This window comes from Nothobranchius furzeri, chromosome 12 (genome assembly GCF_043380555.1).
Source record: "Nothobranchius furzeri strain GRZ-AD chromosome 12, NfurGRZ-RIMD1, whole genome shotgun sequence".
NCBI lineage: Eukaryota > Metazoa > Chordata > Actinopteri > Cyprinodontiformes > Nothobranchiidae > Nothobranchius > Nothobranchius furzeri.
This window is the reverse complement of record NC_091752.1, coordinates 69620965-69639446: the sequence shown is the minus strand read 5'-3', so window position 1 is coordinate 69639446 and position 18482 is coordinate 69620965. Positions and strand designations below refer to the sequence as shown.

The 18482-nt window shown below is 42.8% G+C and overlaps 1 protein-coding gene across 10 annotated transcripts in view; it reads right to left on the bottom strand.

Moving 5' to 3' along the window:
• The window catches only part of LOC129157332 (zinc finger protein 84-like), a 56046-nt gene that overhangs the window by 18137 nt on the left and 19427 nt on the right, over positions 1 to 18482 (bottom strand). For 3 of the 10 annotated variants that reach the window (XM_070542884.1, XM_070542891.1, XM_070542892.1), the window contains 4 exons: positions 12063 to 12376; positions 11804 to 11966; positions 11560 to 11672; positions 5495 to 5998 (listed from right to left, as the gene is read on the bottom strand). In XM_070542884.1, the coding sequence (XP_070398985.1) occupies positions 5495 to 5998; positions 11560 to 11569 (514 nt within the window). In that variant the 5' untranslated portion in view covers positions 11570 to 11672; positions 11804 to 11966; positions 12063 to 12376. The other 7 variants (XR_011515788.1, XR_011515790.1, XM_070542885.1 and 4 more) reach the window with 6 other exon arrangements.

Here is an 18482-nt window from a genome sequence, read left to right as displayed (position 1 = left end):
CCTGGACAATAACCTGTTCGACTCTTCAAGCCACCACCTTGCCTACAAGCTCACCACCTCCTCAGATCTGACTCCTTCCCTCCCCCTCCAGCCCTCAGCTACCAACAATACAGTAAGCCACAACTCTCAGTTCACATCAGCTACCAGTCTGCAGCCAGTTCATTCTCTCATTTCCAGAATCTCTCGAGCCCGAGATTAGGAAATCAAAGCAAACAGGGTTTATTTAAGGAAAACTAAGTCTGAGACTGATTCTCCGTGTCCTGGGTCAAAAAACTCAACCCCAACATGTCAACTATTCATAAAGCTGCTGCAAAGAGGTGTTCCAAGCAGGTGCGCAGATAGGGTGGGTGGGGGGGGGGGATCTGTCCCCCCAGATTGAGATCGACCCCGATCCATCCTCCGCACTAAGGCCAGAACGAAAACAAAATCTGAGGTTAAGCGCTTGAAGATCCTCTTTCCAATTACATTGAATGCAGCACGATGTAAACAAACACCGACTCCAAAGGCGCCAAAGTGGTTGCTGCTAGGATGCAGGATGAAGCGAAAAAGGCAAGCAACGATTACTGCGTATTTAAAAAAGACCAACAGTGTAAGCAGGCGGGACCGATCTGTCTGTTTATGCATGTTGGTTCTAGTTTCAGTACGTTGTTGTCAGTGTTGGGATTTACTCGTTATAAGCGCCAAAGCCTCATTGCTGACTTTAACAAGTCTCATCTACAAATATGATCCCTCATGAAGTTACTACTTTACATCAGAAGATAGTGGAGATGTGGAACCTTCAGGCTGAGCAAAGTTTGGGAATTTTTAGAGTTTGAAAATCGCTTCCCGCCGAGAGGCTCCCAGTCGGGGAGAGGAGGAGATGCGCGCAGCACGAAGAGCACAAATATTAGATAAAACATATAATTGCCAGCAGGTCTGGTCTTTGTTGACTGATCACTTTGTCTGGTCATGAATGACTCTGATTATGAAGCAGAATATTGACTCTGATGAAGAAATTCACTCATCCAGCCGGGAAGATTGACGCTGCTGCAGCATCAGACAGCTGGTGCTGCACGAGAGGTGTGTGGAGTTTACAAGCTGCAAACGTTGGGTTTGATGTTGGTTTAGCCTTCTCTGGGACGTGATGGATGTAGAAATGATGGTAAAAACACCGCTAACGTGACAGACGTAGTGACAATGTAAAAAAGCCATAAAAAAGAGGCAGATGCCGATGCGTACTGTATAGAATTCAAGTGTGTCACATAATCATAAAAAAGTAAAATATAAAATTTAAAAAGAGCTTTATATATTTATATTTAAATAAAAACTTTCCAACTATAATGAAAGTTTCTAAATAACGTAAAAATACGAAGGAACATCTGTTGGTCAGGCTGAAAAGTTTGGCAACCACTGCTCTAAGTGATAAGTGAATATTGTTATTTAAATAACTCCTCCCATGCCTGGGTTTTTGCCTTGGCGACCACCCGAGCTGCATTCCGCTCGGACTGCCGGTACCCATCAGCTACCTCTGGAGCCCCACAGGTCAAAAAGACCTTCAGCTTGACAGCATCCCTAACCGCCGGTGTCCACCAGCGGGTTCGGGGGTTGCCACCACGACAGGCACAGACGATCCTGCGACCACAGCTCCGGTCAGCCACCTCAACAATGGAGGCACGGAACAGGGTCCATTCAGACTCAATGTCCCCCGGCTCCCCGGAACATTTTGGAAGTTCTGTCGGAGGTGGGAATTGAAGCTCCTTCTGACAGGAGACTCTGCCAGACGTTCCCAGCAGACCCTCGCGATACGTTTGGGCCTGCCTGGTCTGACCGGCATCCTCCCCCACCATCTGAGCCAACTCACCACCAGGTAGTGGTCAGTTGACAGCTCTAACCCTCTCTTCACCTGAGTGTCCAAGACATGCAGCCGCAGGTGGAACAACAACAAAGTTGATCATCAAGCTGCGGCCTAAGGTATCCTGGTGCCAAGAGCACATATGGACACCTTTAAGTCTGAACATGGTGTTCATTATGGTCAATCCACAGCCTGGACCTGGTTCTCTCTTTTGGTCTCCCTGTTATGAACCTTGTGACTTTGCCTCCTGTGTTCTCTGACCATTCTCCAATACTCGTGAAGTTACTTTGCCATGTCCTGTCCCTGTGTGTGAAGCACCAGCTACTAGGTTCAGAGCCCTGGATGCAGAAACTGTTGCAATGTTCGTGGACTGTATGTCTGTAAGGTTAGAGACCTTTAACCCAGATCCATCTAACACTGATCACTATTCACAACACTTTGATTTACTTTTTTAATCAGGTCCTGGACGTGGTTGTCCCTCTCAAGCTTTGCAAGTCTAGGCCTAGGAGGGAGGCTTGGCTCTCTGATGTCACACGGGCTTGTAGGCGGACGTGTAGATCCTCTGAGAGAAAGTGGGAAAAGGATGGCCTACAGGTCTTGCGTGAGTTGTTCAGAGCATCTCTGGTTGCTTATCAGGATGCAGTGAGGGTTCCTGGAACTGCATATTTTGCAGACATCATTGAAACAAACTCTAAGAATCCCAAGATTATCTGCAAAACACTGAACTCCGTTCTGGTGTATGAGGAGCCTAGCTTCATGTTTCCTACAGCTGCTGGAAACTCTGAAGATGTTCACAAATTCTTTGTTCACAAAGTATCAGGCATTAGAGCAGCTATTTCTGGTAACTCTATTGACCCTGTTCCAGTTCCTCCATCACCACCCACCCTGAGCTCCCTCAATACTGTTTCATACTCTGAGCTGAGTAAGCTTGTTGCAAGGCAGAAGCCATCTGGCTCTCCACTTGATGTTCTGCCACCTCGTCTCTGGAAGGCTGCCTTTCCGTGTCTTGGCCCATCACTTGGTCAGATTATCAATTGGAGCCTCAGCGCAGGTGTGGTCCCAGCTGCTTTGAAAGCAGCAGTTGTTCAGCCGACCCTGAAAAAACCTGGTGCTGATTTCTCTGTGATAGAAAATTACAGGCCTATCTCTACCCTGCCTTTTACATCAAAACTGCTTGAGGAAGTCGTTTATCAGCAGCAGGTCTCACGTTTAGCTGACTCTGATCTGTTTCAGGTTTTCCAATCAGGGTTCAGGTCTGGCCATAGCACAGAGTCGGCTCTACTGAGGGTCTTAAATGATATCTATCACTAGATCAGGGTACATCTGTGGTGCTTCTGTTGTTAGATCTGACGGCAGCTTTTGACACAGTTGACCATGCGATTCTGCTTGATCACGTGGAACGATGGGTTGGGATCAAAGGATCTGCTCTGGATTAGTTTAGATCGCATCTCCACAACAGGATATTCTGTGTTAAACTGGGTGATGTTTTCTCTTCTTGGGAGGGGCTCCGCTGGGGGGTCCCGCAGGGATCGATCCTTGGTCCTCTTATGTTTGCCATTTATCTGCTTCCTCTGGGGTCAGTCTTTCGTAAACATGGCCTAGCGTTCCACCTCTATGCTGACGATTGCCAGATTTACTCTCCATTGTGTCAGGAGAAAGGTCTCTATCCAGTCCTTTGTGTCCTGTCTTAACGAGGTGAAATCTTGGCTAAGGGCCAACTATCTCCATCTGAATTAGGGAAAGACAGAGCTCATCGTTTTTCACCCCCAACAGCAGAGCTGTGGGTCGTTATGTTGATCTTGGCCCTCTTTCTCCCTACTCAAAACCAGTTGTCACCAGTCTGGGGGGTGAAAATTGATGCTGGACTTCAATTTGATGCTCACATCAACTCTGTGATCCGGTCCAGTTTCTTTCATCTGAGACGCCTTGCAAAAATCAAGCCTATGCTGTCGAGAGCCCACCTGGAGCGGGTACTCCGTGCTTTTGTAATTTCTAGGCTTGATTACTGCAATTCTCTATATGCTAGACTGGGTCCGTCATCACTGCGTCAAGATTGTGCAGAACAGCGCAGCCAGGTTCCTGACTGGGACCAGGAAACGGGACCACATCAGTCCGGTTCTGACGTCCCTGCACTGGCTTCCAGTCTGTTATCGTTCACACTTTAAACTCCTCGTCTTTGTTTACAATTTCTTCCAGGGTGGTGCTCCCCCCTATCTAGCCACACTCCTGAACAGACATTCCCCATCACACACTGCTCTGTGTAATTACACATTGTTACACAATAAACTCTACTGAGGTTTTCTGTATATTATATGGTTTTGCTAATCCTTCCCAATCTCTTTACAGGAACTGCTCTAAATTGTAGAATTGTTGCATCACAGTAAATTCACTTCAAGATGTATGAAATAGCTCTTCTTTAGTTTATGATGGTGTTGATTTAACTGATTTCCATGATCTCACTTGTATCTCTGTGAACTGCTGTTTGATGTTATTGTCAGTTGTGTTTGCCTTATCGTGTTTTATTATTTTATTTGTTCTTTATTTTATTATTTTACTTTATTAGTTCTTTGTGTTGTTGTTTTCCTTTTGTTTGGTTATCCTATTCGGATAAACAGGAGGGATTATGTTATGGAAATGTTATGTTTATTATTAACTGAATGTATTATTCTATGCCTGAAAGAATCCCCCCCCCCCCCCCCCACACACACACACACACACAAACACACACACACACAGTCTTATCTTTGTTATAAATAAACTCTGAGAGGAGAAACTCGGGGCAGTTGCCTTGAGCTTCTGCCCCTGATTGCAGTTTGGTGACTTGTCTGCTTGTTGTCTCTCCTCTCTCTCCAGCTGCAGGTATTGGGTTATTGATACAATCCCTAACAGTCATGTAATCATTAGTTTAGAAATATAGAATTACACTCATTTTTATAAACTATATTCTTGAATCTGTCTGAATTAATATGAAGTGTGTGTTCCTAAGGTCGTATTAAATCAAATATTCAAAGACCAATAAGATTGATCATTTATAATTAGATGGAATATCACATCTTATTGATCATTCAGTAAAAGTAACCACTTCCATCACGTTACACCATCAGCATGGCTCTACACTTCATCCTGCAGCATCTGGACTCCCTGGGTACCTACACCAGGATCCTGCCAGAAGCAGAAACAGCTGGAGTTAGCAGGTCAGATCCACGGTGTGTAAAGTCCACTCATGGAGGGAACAGGAAGGGAAACCACTGAAGAACCAGGATAAACAGACCCGAGGAAACATGGACGGAGACACGGCGCTGCCCCGTGGCCAGGCGGGAATGTGGAAACGGACCTGTGGCTATTCCAAACACAGGCGCCATCTTGTTAGCGGCCAGAAGCAGAGTATGGGTGGGATGAGGCTGGCCCATACTCTGGAACAGCAGCTGCTATGTGTGGACTCTCATGTGATTTGTTTGTTTACATTTGTAGTAAACCTTTCTCCAGTCATCATGACTAAATGATTTAGGTTTCTTCTGGACTTTCCTGCACGAGTCTACATGTTGCTTCACTCTAACACATTTCTTATGAACCAAACAGCCTGAAGACCTGACTGCTGGATGACTCGTCTCCCTCACGTGTCTCTGGAGAGACCACTTGTGAAGAACTTGTTGACAGACTTACCATCTGACTCAGAAGACCTGCTCTCATTCCAGTCCTCATCTTCATCTCCAGTTTCAGACCCAGAGTCTGACAGCTCAGAGTCCAGATTCACATCATCATCATCATCATCATCATCATCTCCACTAACTTCAGTCTCTGAAGAATCAGATGTTTGTTCATGAGGGTTCAGATCTGGGTTCCTGCTAGTTCCTGCTCCTCCACCAGTTTCTGCGGTCATCTGGTCAGCTGAGCTGCTGGTTGGAACATCTCTGTCTTCTATTTGCTGCTGATGAAGCTGTGAGACCAGAGGTTTCTCTTCATCATCCTCACTCTTTATAGAAACAGCAGTAACAGGAGACCCGACAGCTTCAGTCTCCTCCTTCAAACAGAGATGCTCTCCCTCCAGACTGGTCCAGAGCTCCTCCTGTTCCTCCTTTATGTGGAGGTGTTCTGGGTCCTGCTGGTCCACACCAGCACTCTGTTCTTCAGGATCTTCTTCTTTAACCAGCACCAGCTGTTGAACATCTGTAGGAAACACAGACACATGATGTTACAGACCACCATACCTTTATATTTACACCACGAGTGATACCGGCTACATGATGTGGGGAAAAGGAACAAGAACATGAACTTCATTTAGATAAAAACAGATTTCTACTTTAGGATCAATAAAAACTTCCATCACAATCAGCGTGTTTGGTTCTGACCAGAACTTCTAAGCCTCCTACTGTCAAGTGTTTTCTTCCACTGTGAGGTGCCGACACTTGGAAAGAGCAGACTTTGGATTTCACTCAGAACAATTTATTTGACCAGTACTGAGATCAGTCCGGGTTCAGGAACCAGTCAGGTGGAAAAGCTTTAAATAACAAAAATAAACATGTAACTAAATCATGCAGATAAACTTCAATGCTGTTACAGGTAATACAGAGCAAGGAGAACACACCAGCATCTTTAGTAACCTTCAGTTGGGCGTCTAGTTTTAGACAAGTACTATTCTATCTGCTTTTACAAGTACTGGCTGCTAATTCAGAGATGAATCATTTCACAATGAAGCAAGGATGAAAAAAGACTGATTTTACCAGACAAATAATTAAATACATGAATACATCTGTTTTCTGCCTTAACTTGCTTTCATTTAATTTACTATTATTCCTGCAGTCATTTCTGGCACTCCAGACGTTAACACACTTCCTCTCAGTAAATTCCATTCACACCCAGACGGATAAAGAGTCCATATAAAGACGTGAATCCAAGAGCTTACCGACAGCCCGTCAAGATCAAAGTCTTCCTCCTCACAGTGTACCCATTTGTGTTCGCTCTGCACTCCTCTCAGTCTGCCGCGCGCTGGGCAAAAGCTTGTTGCAGACATTTTGGCTGTACTTCATTTCCCCCGAGCACGAGCTCTTAATTGCCTCAATTCTGCTCACCTGGCGAGGCGCGCGCCGGAGCGCACGCAGGTTCCATCTGCGGTCACGCGCTGGCAACGCGCAACGGAGTCAGCATGTAGGGAAAGGATGAGGAACAATAGAGAGGGGCAACCACACCTCTAAGGTCAGCGCAACACCTACTCACAAATCATTCAACCCCTGCATCATGGGGTTGATCTGAGCTGAGGAGGAGACTCCTGTTGTTTTGTTCATCTTCATCATAATAATGACAACATTAGATGACAACAGGTGCTCACATAGGTGTGTGCTGATGAACATGTCTGAGCAGCTTGACCACGTCGTTGTGTGTCGGGGAGGAAAAATAACAACTACAGCAACCACAGAGTCATGCTGGTTTGAGCGTGTCGCTGCTCGCTGGAGTTATATCAGCTCTGTCTGGAAGTTAGTCGGAAAACTTTCTCTTTCAGTTGTGAACACATTACTGAGCGGTTAAAATCTCCATTTCTGGGCTTCAACGTCAGAAAATTGCTGAGTAAACTCGGCGCTGAGTGAGAGGAGTGTTTAGTTTGTCCGAGACAGCGGAGCTGCAGACACCGGCAGCAGACGCTGGAAAAAACACAAAGGAGGGGGCGCTTCGGCTCTACGCTAACACCGCAAAGCATCATGGGAGTTGTAGTCTTTGCGGTAAAATCGGCCAGCGGGTCAGTTTTAATATATTTTTGATAATTATCTTGCGGGCCACATAAAAATGCTCCACGGGCCACATGGTGTCTGACACGTGTGTGTTAGGAGATCGTTTTGGGACGCTGCTGTAGCGTTATGATTTTATGCTCTTTTATGAAAGAGGAACCATGCTACGTATTAATTCGGAATATTAATTTTAATAAATCAATCACCAAATTTTATATTGTTCAGAAGACTCAAAGGTTGTTTTCATCCATAAACTGCCGATAATATCTGAGTGTCTGTGTTTCAGTTCAATGAGGAAACCAGTTTGACGTTTAAAAGTTTTAATTCTTCAAATTAAACTAATGATTTTGAAATTGACAAACAGGAAATACAATCAACATTAGTAACTTTGTGGGACAATCTCTTTAACAGTTGATATGCTGTTCTGGCTCAAATAGACCTTCTGATGAATTTATGAAGATTGAGAATGTTGTGATGGTGAGAGCGATATGAGCTGGGATGGGTGCGTGAGTGCATCTGATTTTGCTTCAGGAAGAAACAGGTGTCTGAGTGAAAAGTGATGGTTTGAATAAACTTAGGCTTTTAGTTGGAAAAGATGCATCAAACGCTAAACACCGTGTTCTGTCTCACCGAATTCTTGTGGACCCTCTTTCGGATCCGGGCCGTGGAGGATGTTGTGGTTCATCCGGATGACACAGACGCTGACAGGAGACGTAGGTGTTGAGCGGACCCGGTCCAGAGTTGCCCCTCGGTACACGTTGATGGTAAAGCGTTTTGTCGACGCGCTTTCTTAAGTTAATTCACTCAGAAATCAAAAGACTCAGTAATGAGTCTGCGTTAGAAGTTGCGATTCAGCTATTCTGCCTGGCGTGGCAGAAACAGCGTGAGAGGAGGGGGGGGGATTGAGCCCATGGGCTCCGTTCCCCGTTAGCGGTTGTTCACAAGTCCTCTCTCTCTCGTGGCCCAACACGAACTGACCCAAAAGACTGAAACTTACCAAAAACCTCTCTTCTCAAAGCAAAAACATGTGCGTCATCAAATGTGTCTGGATTTTACTGTGGGAAGGTGTGTGTGGGTGTGTGTGAATGTTTGTGTGCTTGAGTGTGAAGGTCAGTACCAAACATTCAACATTCTCTACTTAAGTGTGGATTCATTAATCCATTATAATTACCCCAAAGCATAAGAACCATTCATTTGATTAAATACATTTAAAATGAGCAAAATGATAATGGTTATTTTTAACATTAAAATCAAGAAAAAGAAGTTTAAACTTTATGTTTTGACTTGGTCTGGGTACAACTCATGTAAACACATCTTCTGGTAGACTGCAGGTGGTTGATGGTATGGTTTCCTCCCAGACTCGCTGGCGTTCAGGACTTAATCTGTGGGTGAAAGTTCTCAATGACCCAGCTTTGACCTAGCTGCGTCCAGCACCACCTTTGTGATAGAAACCCATATTTCCTCACGTTACACTGCTGTAAAAAAAAAAGTGAGGCGAGAGCCGGAGAAGCTTCTGCCGATCACAATTCAACAACGGCTTATGACAGAATGGATAACGTTCGAAACGCGCGGATTCTTCCTGTAAGAGGTGTAGGGCTGAAACTGACGATTATTTTCATAACCGTTTAATCTGTCGATTATTTTTTCAATTAATCGATTAATCGGTTTGTTATTGTTTAGCTATTTAACCTATACAAGTGATGAATACATTTCAGTTAAGAAAAAGAAAAACAGGAGAATTGTGTAGTTGACTGCAATCGATTTTATTGCACATGAACAGTCAGCTGTGTAAAATGAGCTAAACAGTGTAAAATATCAGTCCAGAATAATTTTTTGGCATCAAAATATAAGAGGTAAATTCCATAAAAAATTATGTAGAATCTAGAATAGAGTTTGTAAGTGGTAAGCATTGCTGGGGGGTGAGTGTCTTGGTCCCCATGTAGTTGTCCATCGTTGCTTGTTTTTTTCTGCATAAGAAACACACATTAACTGACATAAGTACACATATAATATAAAGCAGCACACACACTACAACACTAAATCAATATTATATTATTTGAATTCATTAACAATATACAGTGATCCTTTATTTTGATAAAAATGCGTTGTGAGGCGTTTTACAGCGTTGGATAGTAAAACAGCCTTTTAATAGTAAAAAAATGACTTTTTCTGAATTTCTCCTGTATTCAAAAATTGAAAGCGCACAACTATGCCGCGTAATATTCACCTGGACACAGCTCGTCTGTATATTTTTCTCCACGGAGTTGTCCTTTTTTGAATGAGGAACATAGTTATGGGTTTGTGCCATTTTTCTCTTAACGAGAACATTTTTATAAACAGACGTGCTAAATTTGGCAAGCGCATGATTCACAACACGGAGATTCACGATTGCATCTAGTCAATCAGAAGTAGAACACCGTAGACTGACGCGGCAAAAAAACATGTTTAACATTCACTATAACGAACTCAGCTCACAAATTTGATCTGCATGTAGTGATGGACCACTATATTTAGTTTATTTTCTGTTACTTACCGGGCTGGCTCTTCCTCTGCTGCATCAGCCCCCACATGTTTTCTTCTCAAATGTTCACTTAGGGACGTCGTGCTTCCGTGCCATGCTAGATGGTTTTTGCATATTTTGCAGGTCACCCGTCTTTTCAAGGCATCTAGAGTGAAGTGCTCCCATACTCGTGAGGTTTTTGTCCGGGGTTTCTCTTGTTTTGTCGCTTCTATTTTCTTCCGTATTTCTTCTTGTTCTGCCATCCCTCACAGCAAGATGAGCGTCAGTAACGTGTTACGTCACGAAAACCGAGGGCACTTATTGGCTCGTTTCTTCTTCTACGGCTCCACTGGTAGATCAGTGGCTCATTACTGCCACACACTGGCGGCAAATTTAACAGATTGTAACCGATGTCAGATTGTGGTAAAAAATAGACTTTATGCGGTAAAATGTGATTATTAAACAACTAATCGATGATTAAAAAAGTTAACTATTTTAATAATCGATTATAATTGATTAAATCGATTAGTTGTTTCAGCTCTAAAGAGGTGAGTCTACTCTTTGTTTTGGTAGTTTTGGCGTTGACATCATCATAGAGCAACGTTCTGTGACTCTTAAAAAAACAGTAAAAACGCTGAAAAACGCTGGCAGCGAAGAGCTTTTCTGATCAGGAAACGGCTGGCAGTGAGTGAGTTAAACAAAAAGAAAAATCTAATTTGTGCTGCACATCCATAAAAACATCCATGTTTAGACTTCTTCTGTGTTCGCAAATCAGTCAGTGAATCATACCGTAATCAGTCACACACACACACCACGGCCCATCGTCATTTACTGGACTAATGATGGGCGAATGGAAAAACAGCCCAACCCTAGTGTGGGCTACCGGAGCTGCAATACTTACTCTGAACTGCGTGGCGCTGAAGAGTCGAATGTTTTTACACACTGGGCCTTTAAGCTCTAAACCACAGCGACGTGCTGAAGCAACAGCAGTCATACGTGCTGTCAGCGCCGCTGCCGTCGTGTCTGCAGCAGGCTGTCTCCCCAACTGTGATTGGTCAAATGATGATGCGTGACTGACGCTACAACAAAGGTAGGTTGTGAACACGATGAAAACCTCTCCTGTCTCTGACTGATTCTCGTAGTGACTGAAACCCGACAGAAGACCAAATAGTTCCCACAGCTTCATCTCACCGCTCCCCATGGGGACGGGTCGAATGCAGGACGTAACTTCACCAGTGTGTGACGATGACTTTGGGACTTTAACTATACTTGGCTTCAAAAATCATTCATTAGAGAGATCTAATCACTCTAAAACTACAAGGTTCTACAACAGTGTGTGAATGAGTGAATGACTGGTTGTGATGTAAAACGCTTTGGGGGGTTTTAGAACCCCAGTAGTGCTAAACATATACAGATCATTATTTTAAAGATTGAACCTCATTCTCATCATTTCACTGTAATGTCCCACCATAGACTGACCATATATTCATTCATTCATCCACCAGTACCTGTGTCCATGCTGTCCAGGTCCAGGTGGTGAAGAACACACGATGAATCAGTCCCAGCTGATGGATGATCCTGAAGTGGTAGCAGGTTTTCTTTAGCCGTGTTTAGCTAACAGCTGCAATAGAAACAAAGCAGGAGAGCTGATTAAGATGCTGCTTCAGAACAACGCAGGAGATTAAAGATCCAACGCTTTGGTTCTGATCAGCTGAGGACAGATCCAGTCTGGAAAAGAGGACCTTTGCTCACCAGAGTTCACGGAGTAGAGCTAACCGCTTTTTCCTCCGGAGTCACATTCAGATTCGGGGCTTTTCCGTCGGAGAGTGTGAGCAGGATGGATGAGAGAGCGAGCAGCGATCCTGCATCATGACCAACTCAGATGAGCGAGTCTGATAGAGGGAACCTCTTCAATCTGATGAAAGCAGCAAAACGAGCGCGTTTCTCAGAGAGGCCAAAGGAACAGCAGCAGATCCAGAGGGCAGGAAGTCTAGAGAAAAGCTTTTCTCACCCACAACCTGATTCTGGAGCTCCGATTGTCACGAAGACCGCAGAATATCTTCTCTGGTTCTGGAAAGAACTCCACCAAGTTGTTGAGGAGGAGAAGAAAGTTTCCACAGCCTGGTGAGAAGATTTCTGCAGCAGCAGCAGTTAGTCGCTTTAGCTGATCAACTCTCCCAGAGACTGAAGTGAAGACATTTTTACTGCAGAGCCTCAAATGTTCTCCTCACACACCAGAACAACAAGCTAGCTCTGCTAGCAGCTTCCGGTTTCTGCTTCTTCAGGTGGTCGGTGACCAGCGTAAAGGTGCACTAGCGCCACCTGCTGGAGCAGAATAAAACACACCTGTGTGTCCAGAATGGGACTAATAAAACACACATAACATGTGATATCTTCCTCAAACAATTACTTAAAGTAAAGACAAGTTAGTTTTACACCTGTTATAATAATTTTGTAATTTACTTTATTTTAATCTAGTTTGTTTTTATCTCATTTGTTTTTCTTTGATGTAAAGCTAATTATGTGTCTGTTGCTGCTGCCTCTTGGCCAGATCGTTGTTGTAAATGAGAATGAGTTCTCTATCGACTCATCTGGTTAAATAAATAACATTTTAAGTTGTTTCGTCAAATGCACTGACAAACAAGTAAAATAATTTTCCTTTTTGACGTTTCATTATCTAAATACATTTTATTTACTTATTTTTATATTCTTTATTTAACCTGGAAGGTTCTATTGAGATTAAAGTTCTCAGTTTTGAGGGAGCCCTGGCCAAGAGGCAGCAAAAGATACAGTCACAACATTTCTGTTACAGTTATGTACAAAATTATAGAAGGCAGTTACAACCAGGGCGTGGGACAAGAAGTAAGCCACAAGTTGCCTTATGTTGCAATCATCACACTTTATTTTCCACATGCATTAGAAGAGATTCTGCCGCCCCAGTCCCTGTGACAAATCTGAATATTTTACAAGATGTACACCTTTTGATTCTTCCTCTCATGCTGCAAAGTTTCACGCTGACCCCTCCCTAACTTTATTGAAGGCCATCACCTGTTGCCATGGTAACTGACACCCCTCTCTGCTTTCACTCTCTCCTCCAGATAAGATGGGAGACACATTGCCCCATCTGCTTCCTACCCTATCTTCCTTTGCTAAGGCTGTGATGACCTACGCCCTGGCTTTTTCCCGTTGAACAGCTTTTAGATGGTCTAGTCTGCACCTGGCCTTCGCCTGTTGAGAATCTCCTTCAGCACAAGCTGAAACTTCTAGCAGTATCAGCCTGCATAAATCAGATATAGGTCTAACTCAGTGCTAGAACGTACCAGTCACAAGTGAGTCATCCATTTGGTATATGCATCGTTCAGTTCAAAGGGACGTGAGTAACACCCGAACATTGAAATGATTAATATGGGGATTAACATACAGGTGATTCATTATAAGCATATAAATACATGTGTGATCAAACCTTATTTTCACAAAGCATACTGATTATTAACCATAGATAGATAGATAGATAGATAGATAGATAGATAGATAATAGATAGATAGATAGATAGATAGATAGATAGATAGATAGATAGATAGATAGATAGATAGATAATAGATAGATAGATAGATAGATAGACAGACAGACACTCACGTACCTGTGTTAGCCCTCCCAGGATCCCAGACCTGGTTGAGGTTGTAACAGAAGAACTTGTTTTATGCATTGTGTGTAAATAAACTCAAGTTTGGAGGAAGACATTGTCTCAGCCCATTGTTTGATCTAACGTGATCACTCTCCGTACCTAAAATAATAACAGTCGTGGGGCTCTAGGTTCACACTTGTACCAAATTAATATGTAGTCAATTTGCTTTCTTTCACTGAATTTCTACTTTGTTCTTGATGGTCGCACGTGTAGCATCATGAATGGCCTCATTTTGTGGGGCAAAGTTCACACTTTCCAGCTGGGTCACAGCTGGGTCGAGCTGTAACTTCCATCCACAGATTAAACCACCAGGAGCCGAATAGTCTACAATAACACCGTCTTCAATCTGACTGTTTATCTGTTTGCTGTTCCATCACGAGATGAAGGACCTTCAACTCTAATCAAATAATTTAATAAACTCTTTTATTATAAGGTTTACTATAATCATCATAAATGATCATCATGGTTCATTATAAATGTATTTTTAACTAATGAAATGACTTATTATTCTTTGGTTAATAATAATTATTATTTATGATAATCAGTAATGTGTGTTCAGTAACCAGAAGGTCTTTTGCACGTGTTTACACCTCATGCAGGACTCACTTCAAGGTAACTGCCTCACATGTCTTCCATAGTCATGCTTCCTGTCTCTGAGAGGGCGTGTTCTGAGGTTTTGTTAAAACCAAAGCTCCACAGCTTAAGTTCAGTTCTTGAACCAAGCTGATACTTCTTCGTGGCAACGAGAGTATCCCAGAGGAGAAGGGTCGGCCACCTGACTCCTCACTAAGCGTTCTGTCACGCCGATAGAATAGCTCTGAATAAACGCACCTATAACCAGCTGACACTACGAGATTCCTTAAGAATCTGCCCGGATGCAAAGCCACATCTACCTGTGCACCTCACGGCAACTCTAGGACCAGAGAAAGTCGGTACCCTTGGTCATCTGCCGGACCTGAGTACCCCCGAGGCTGACAACATCCTCCAGACCTCCAGATCCACACAGAGGGTCGTCTGAACGGTGAGGTAGAACACAGATTGCGTCCGATGTTCTCTCTAAGAAACCATCAGTTAGCTGCAAAACCAACGTTTCACCCAGAACGCGTTCTCCCTCTGAAAGAAAGCTTCTGAGATTTCATTCACGCATCCAAACCTCATCATTCCACTTAGTTTTCCATCCAGACACAGGGGTTGCTTAACAAGTTTTAATATCAAAATTGTTATTCAAATTTGTCATTTATAAATTGTTATTCATAAATTGTCAATTTTAAGTTGTCAGATTTGAAATTGTTAGTAATAAATTCTTAAATTATTAAACCTGACTCTTCTTTGAATGAAACACAGAATGGTGTGCATTTTCAGTTATTGATTCAGCAAAGAACCTTATTAAGTCTTCTGTTTAATAAATAAACTTTTGCTATTAATTTAAACATCTTAAATTAAATATAAATCCATAGATTAAATATAAACCAAGCTCGTTGGTGTATGAACTTCTATCGATTACAGGGCCGGCTCTGGGTAATTTGGTGCCCAAGGCGAGAGTGCCCATCTGCCCCCCCCCCCCCCCCCCCAAACCCAAGTCCACCCACCACACATTGGAAAAAGCAACTCCACAGTTATTCCTTAGTTACTAATTTTTTTATTTTAAATATTCACACAGCAACTCTTTAAAGTCAACAGCCTGAAGAATAAATGTAAGCTTGAAACAGTAACCTGGGAATATTACAATAACCAACAACTCAAAATGTTGTGCAAATGTCATTTGGGGGGGGGGGGGGGGGGGAATCAAAAGTAGCATTAAACTGTGCAATCAAAGAGAAAACTCAAATATCAAAGTGTCATCATAAAGAAAGTTCTACTTTCCATTTTGTTCAACTGCTGTGGCCAGTCAGCAGGATCCATGGGGCCAGCAGCTCATACATGTTCACACACATCTGTTGAAGCTGATGATGGTGTCTCTTCAGGCTGTTGGATTGGAGCACTGAGTCTGCTGGTGTTGGGTTCTTCTTCTGTGAGAAAATAAACACACACACACACACACACACACACACACACACACACACACACACACACACACACACACACACACACACACACACACACACACACACACACACACACACACACACACACACAAACACACACACACAAACACACACACACAAACACAAACACACACACACACACACACACACACACACAAAGCAACTTAAACCTCTTATGCATGAATTACTTAAGAACAGTGCCACTTTCACATCAATATTCCTCAGTCATGTGCAGTGATGCTTTTCATTATTTTTAATGTTACTGGACTTTTTTTTATTTTTCTTTTTTAATCTGTTCTATGAAAACATGAATAAAATTATCAAAAACAGGTGGAAGTGGGGAATATTTGAAAAAACGTATGTCTCACTCTCAGGTGCTCTTCAGCATCAAATAAATCGTAGAATGTGAGGAAGAAGAACCGGTGATCTGAGGCACTCTGAGGATTTCATTTATTAAACAAGGAAACGCTGACGCGTTTTGGTACGACCATCTTCAGGGCATAAACGTTTATGCCTTGAAGATGACTCACTATATCACAAAAACTAACATCCATCTTTTTTATTTTATTTTTTTTTTTACAACTTTACAGCCTAATTGACAATTACATCTTAAGGAGACAATTTCAGATGTGCATGTTCAGATTGTTTAATATTCTCAATGCTAAATCAATGCTGCACCGACTGTGCCAAAAACAAGTGTCTGGTGTTGATTTAAATAAATTAATTTTGCATATGTGATAAACTGTTTAATTTGAAAAAGTCCGTTTCTACAGCTGATTACAAATAGCCTAACAAGTGTAGCGTTATGATTTTATGCTCTTTTATGAAAGAGGAACCATGCTACGTATTAATTAAGAATATTAATTTTAATAAATCAATCACCAAATTTTATATTGTTCAGAAGACTCAAAGGTTGTTTTCATCCATAAACTGCCGATAATATCTGAGTGTCTGTGTTTCAGTTCAATGAGGAAACCAGTTTGACGTTTAAAAGTTTTAATTCTTCAAATTAAACTAATGATTTTGAAATTGACAAACAGGAAATACAATCAACATTAGTAACTTTGTGGGACAATCTCTTTAACAGTTGATATGCTGTTCTGGCTCAAATAGACCTTCTGATGAATTTATGAAGATTGAGAATGTTGTGATGGTGAGAGTGATATGAGCAGGGATGGGTGCGTGAGTGCATCTGATTTTGCTTCAGGAAGAAACAGGTGTCTGAGTGAAAAGTGATGGTTTGAATAAACTTAGGCTTTTAGTTGGAAAAGATGCATCAAACGCTAAACACCGTGTTCTGTCTCACCGAATTCTTGTGGACCCTCTTTCGGATCCGGGCCGTGGAGGATGTTGTGGTTCATCCGGATGACACCGACGCTGACAGGAGACGTAGGTGTTGAGCGGACCCGGTCCAGAGTTGCCCCTCGGTACACGTTGATGGTAAAGCGTTTTGTCGACGCGCTTTCTTAAGTTAATTCACTCAGAAATCAAAAGACTCAGTAATGAGTCTGCGTTAGAAGTTGCGATTCAGCTATTCTGCCTGGCGTGGCAGAAACAGCGTGAGAGGAGGGGGAGGGGGGGGGGGATTGAGCCCATGGGCTCCGTTCCCCGTTAGCGGTTGTTCACAAGTCCTCTCTCTCTCGTGGCCCAACACGAACTGAACTACAAAAGACTGAAACTTACCAAAAACCTCCCTTCTCAAAGCAAAAACATGTGCGTCATCAAATGTGTCTGGATTTTACTGTGGGAAGGTGTGTGTGGGTGTGTGTGAATGTTTGTGTGCTTGAGTGTGAAGGTCAGTACCAAACATTCAACATTATCTACTTAAGTGTGGATTCATTAATCCATTATAATTACCCCAAAGCATAAGAACCATTCATTTGATTAAATACATTTATAATGAGCAAAATGATAATGGTTATTTTTAACATTAAAATCAAGAAAAAGAAGTTTAAACTTTATGTTTTGACTTGGTCTGGGTACAACTCATGTAAACACATCTTCTGGTAGACTGCAGGTGGTTGATGTTATGGTTTCCTCCCAGACTCGCTGGCGTTCAGGACTTAATCTGTGGGCGAAAGTTCTCAATGACCCAGCTTTGACCTAGCTGCGTCCAGCACCACCTTTGTGATAGAAAACCATATTTCCTCACGTTACACAAGTAACTTACTCACCTGGTTCTAGATGCTGAGATTGTAGCTCAGTAAATGTTTTGCTGCTGCGTGATGCCTGGATAGACGCTGCAGTGTAAACAAGAAAGAGACGGTATAAGATGTCATGCTGTGTTTAGGCAGTTCTCACTCCCCGCCAGGCCCGGCGGCAGCGGGGGAGCCCCCGCCACGGCGGTGCCGCCCGCCCGATGTGTCGGACAAAGTTGAAATTTGCTACACACACCTAACGTTCTTCTGATATACAAATATTAAATTCATATTGTATGCGTACTTAAAACTTGAAACTAAGTTCATAAAAAGGCTGCAATCGAGCTCCAAAAACCAGTAAAAAAATCTTACATTCTTCATCATCACAGTGAGACTCAACATTGTCTCACTGCATCTGGACACGACGATTCAAAAGTAAAATTAATGGGTTAAAGTTACAGATACTGTATTATGTATGTAAACAGCTAGCGAGGGTCCGTCCGTGGACCGTGCATGGCAGGAGAGGCAGTTAGCTACAATGCTAACGCAAAAAGTTATTTTG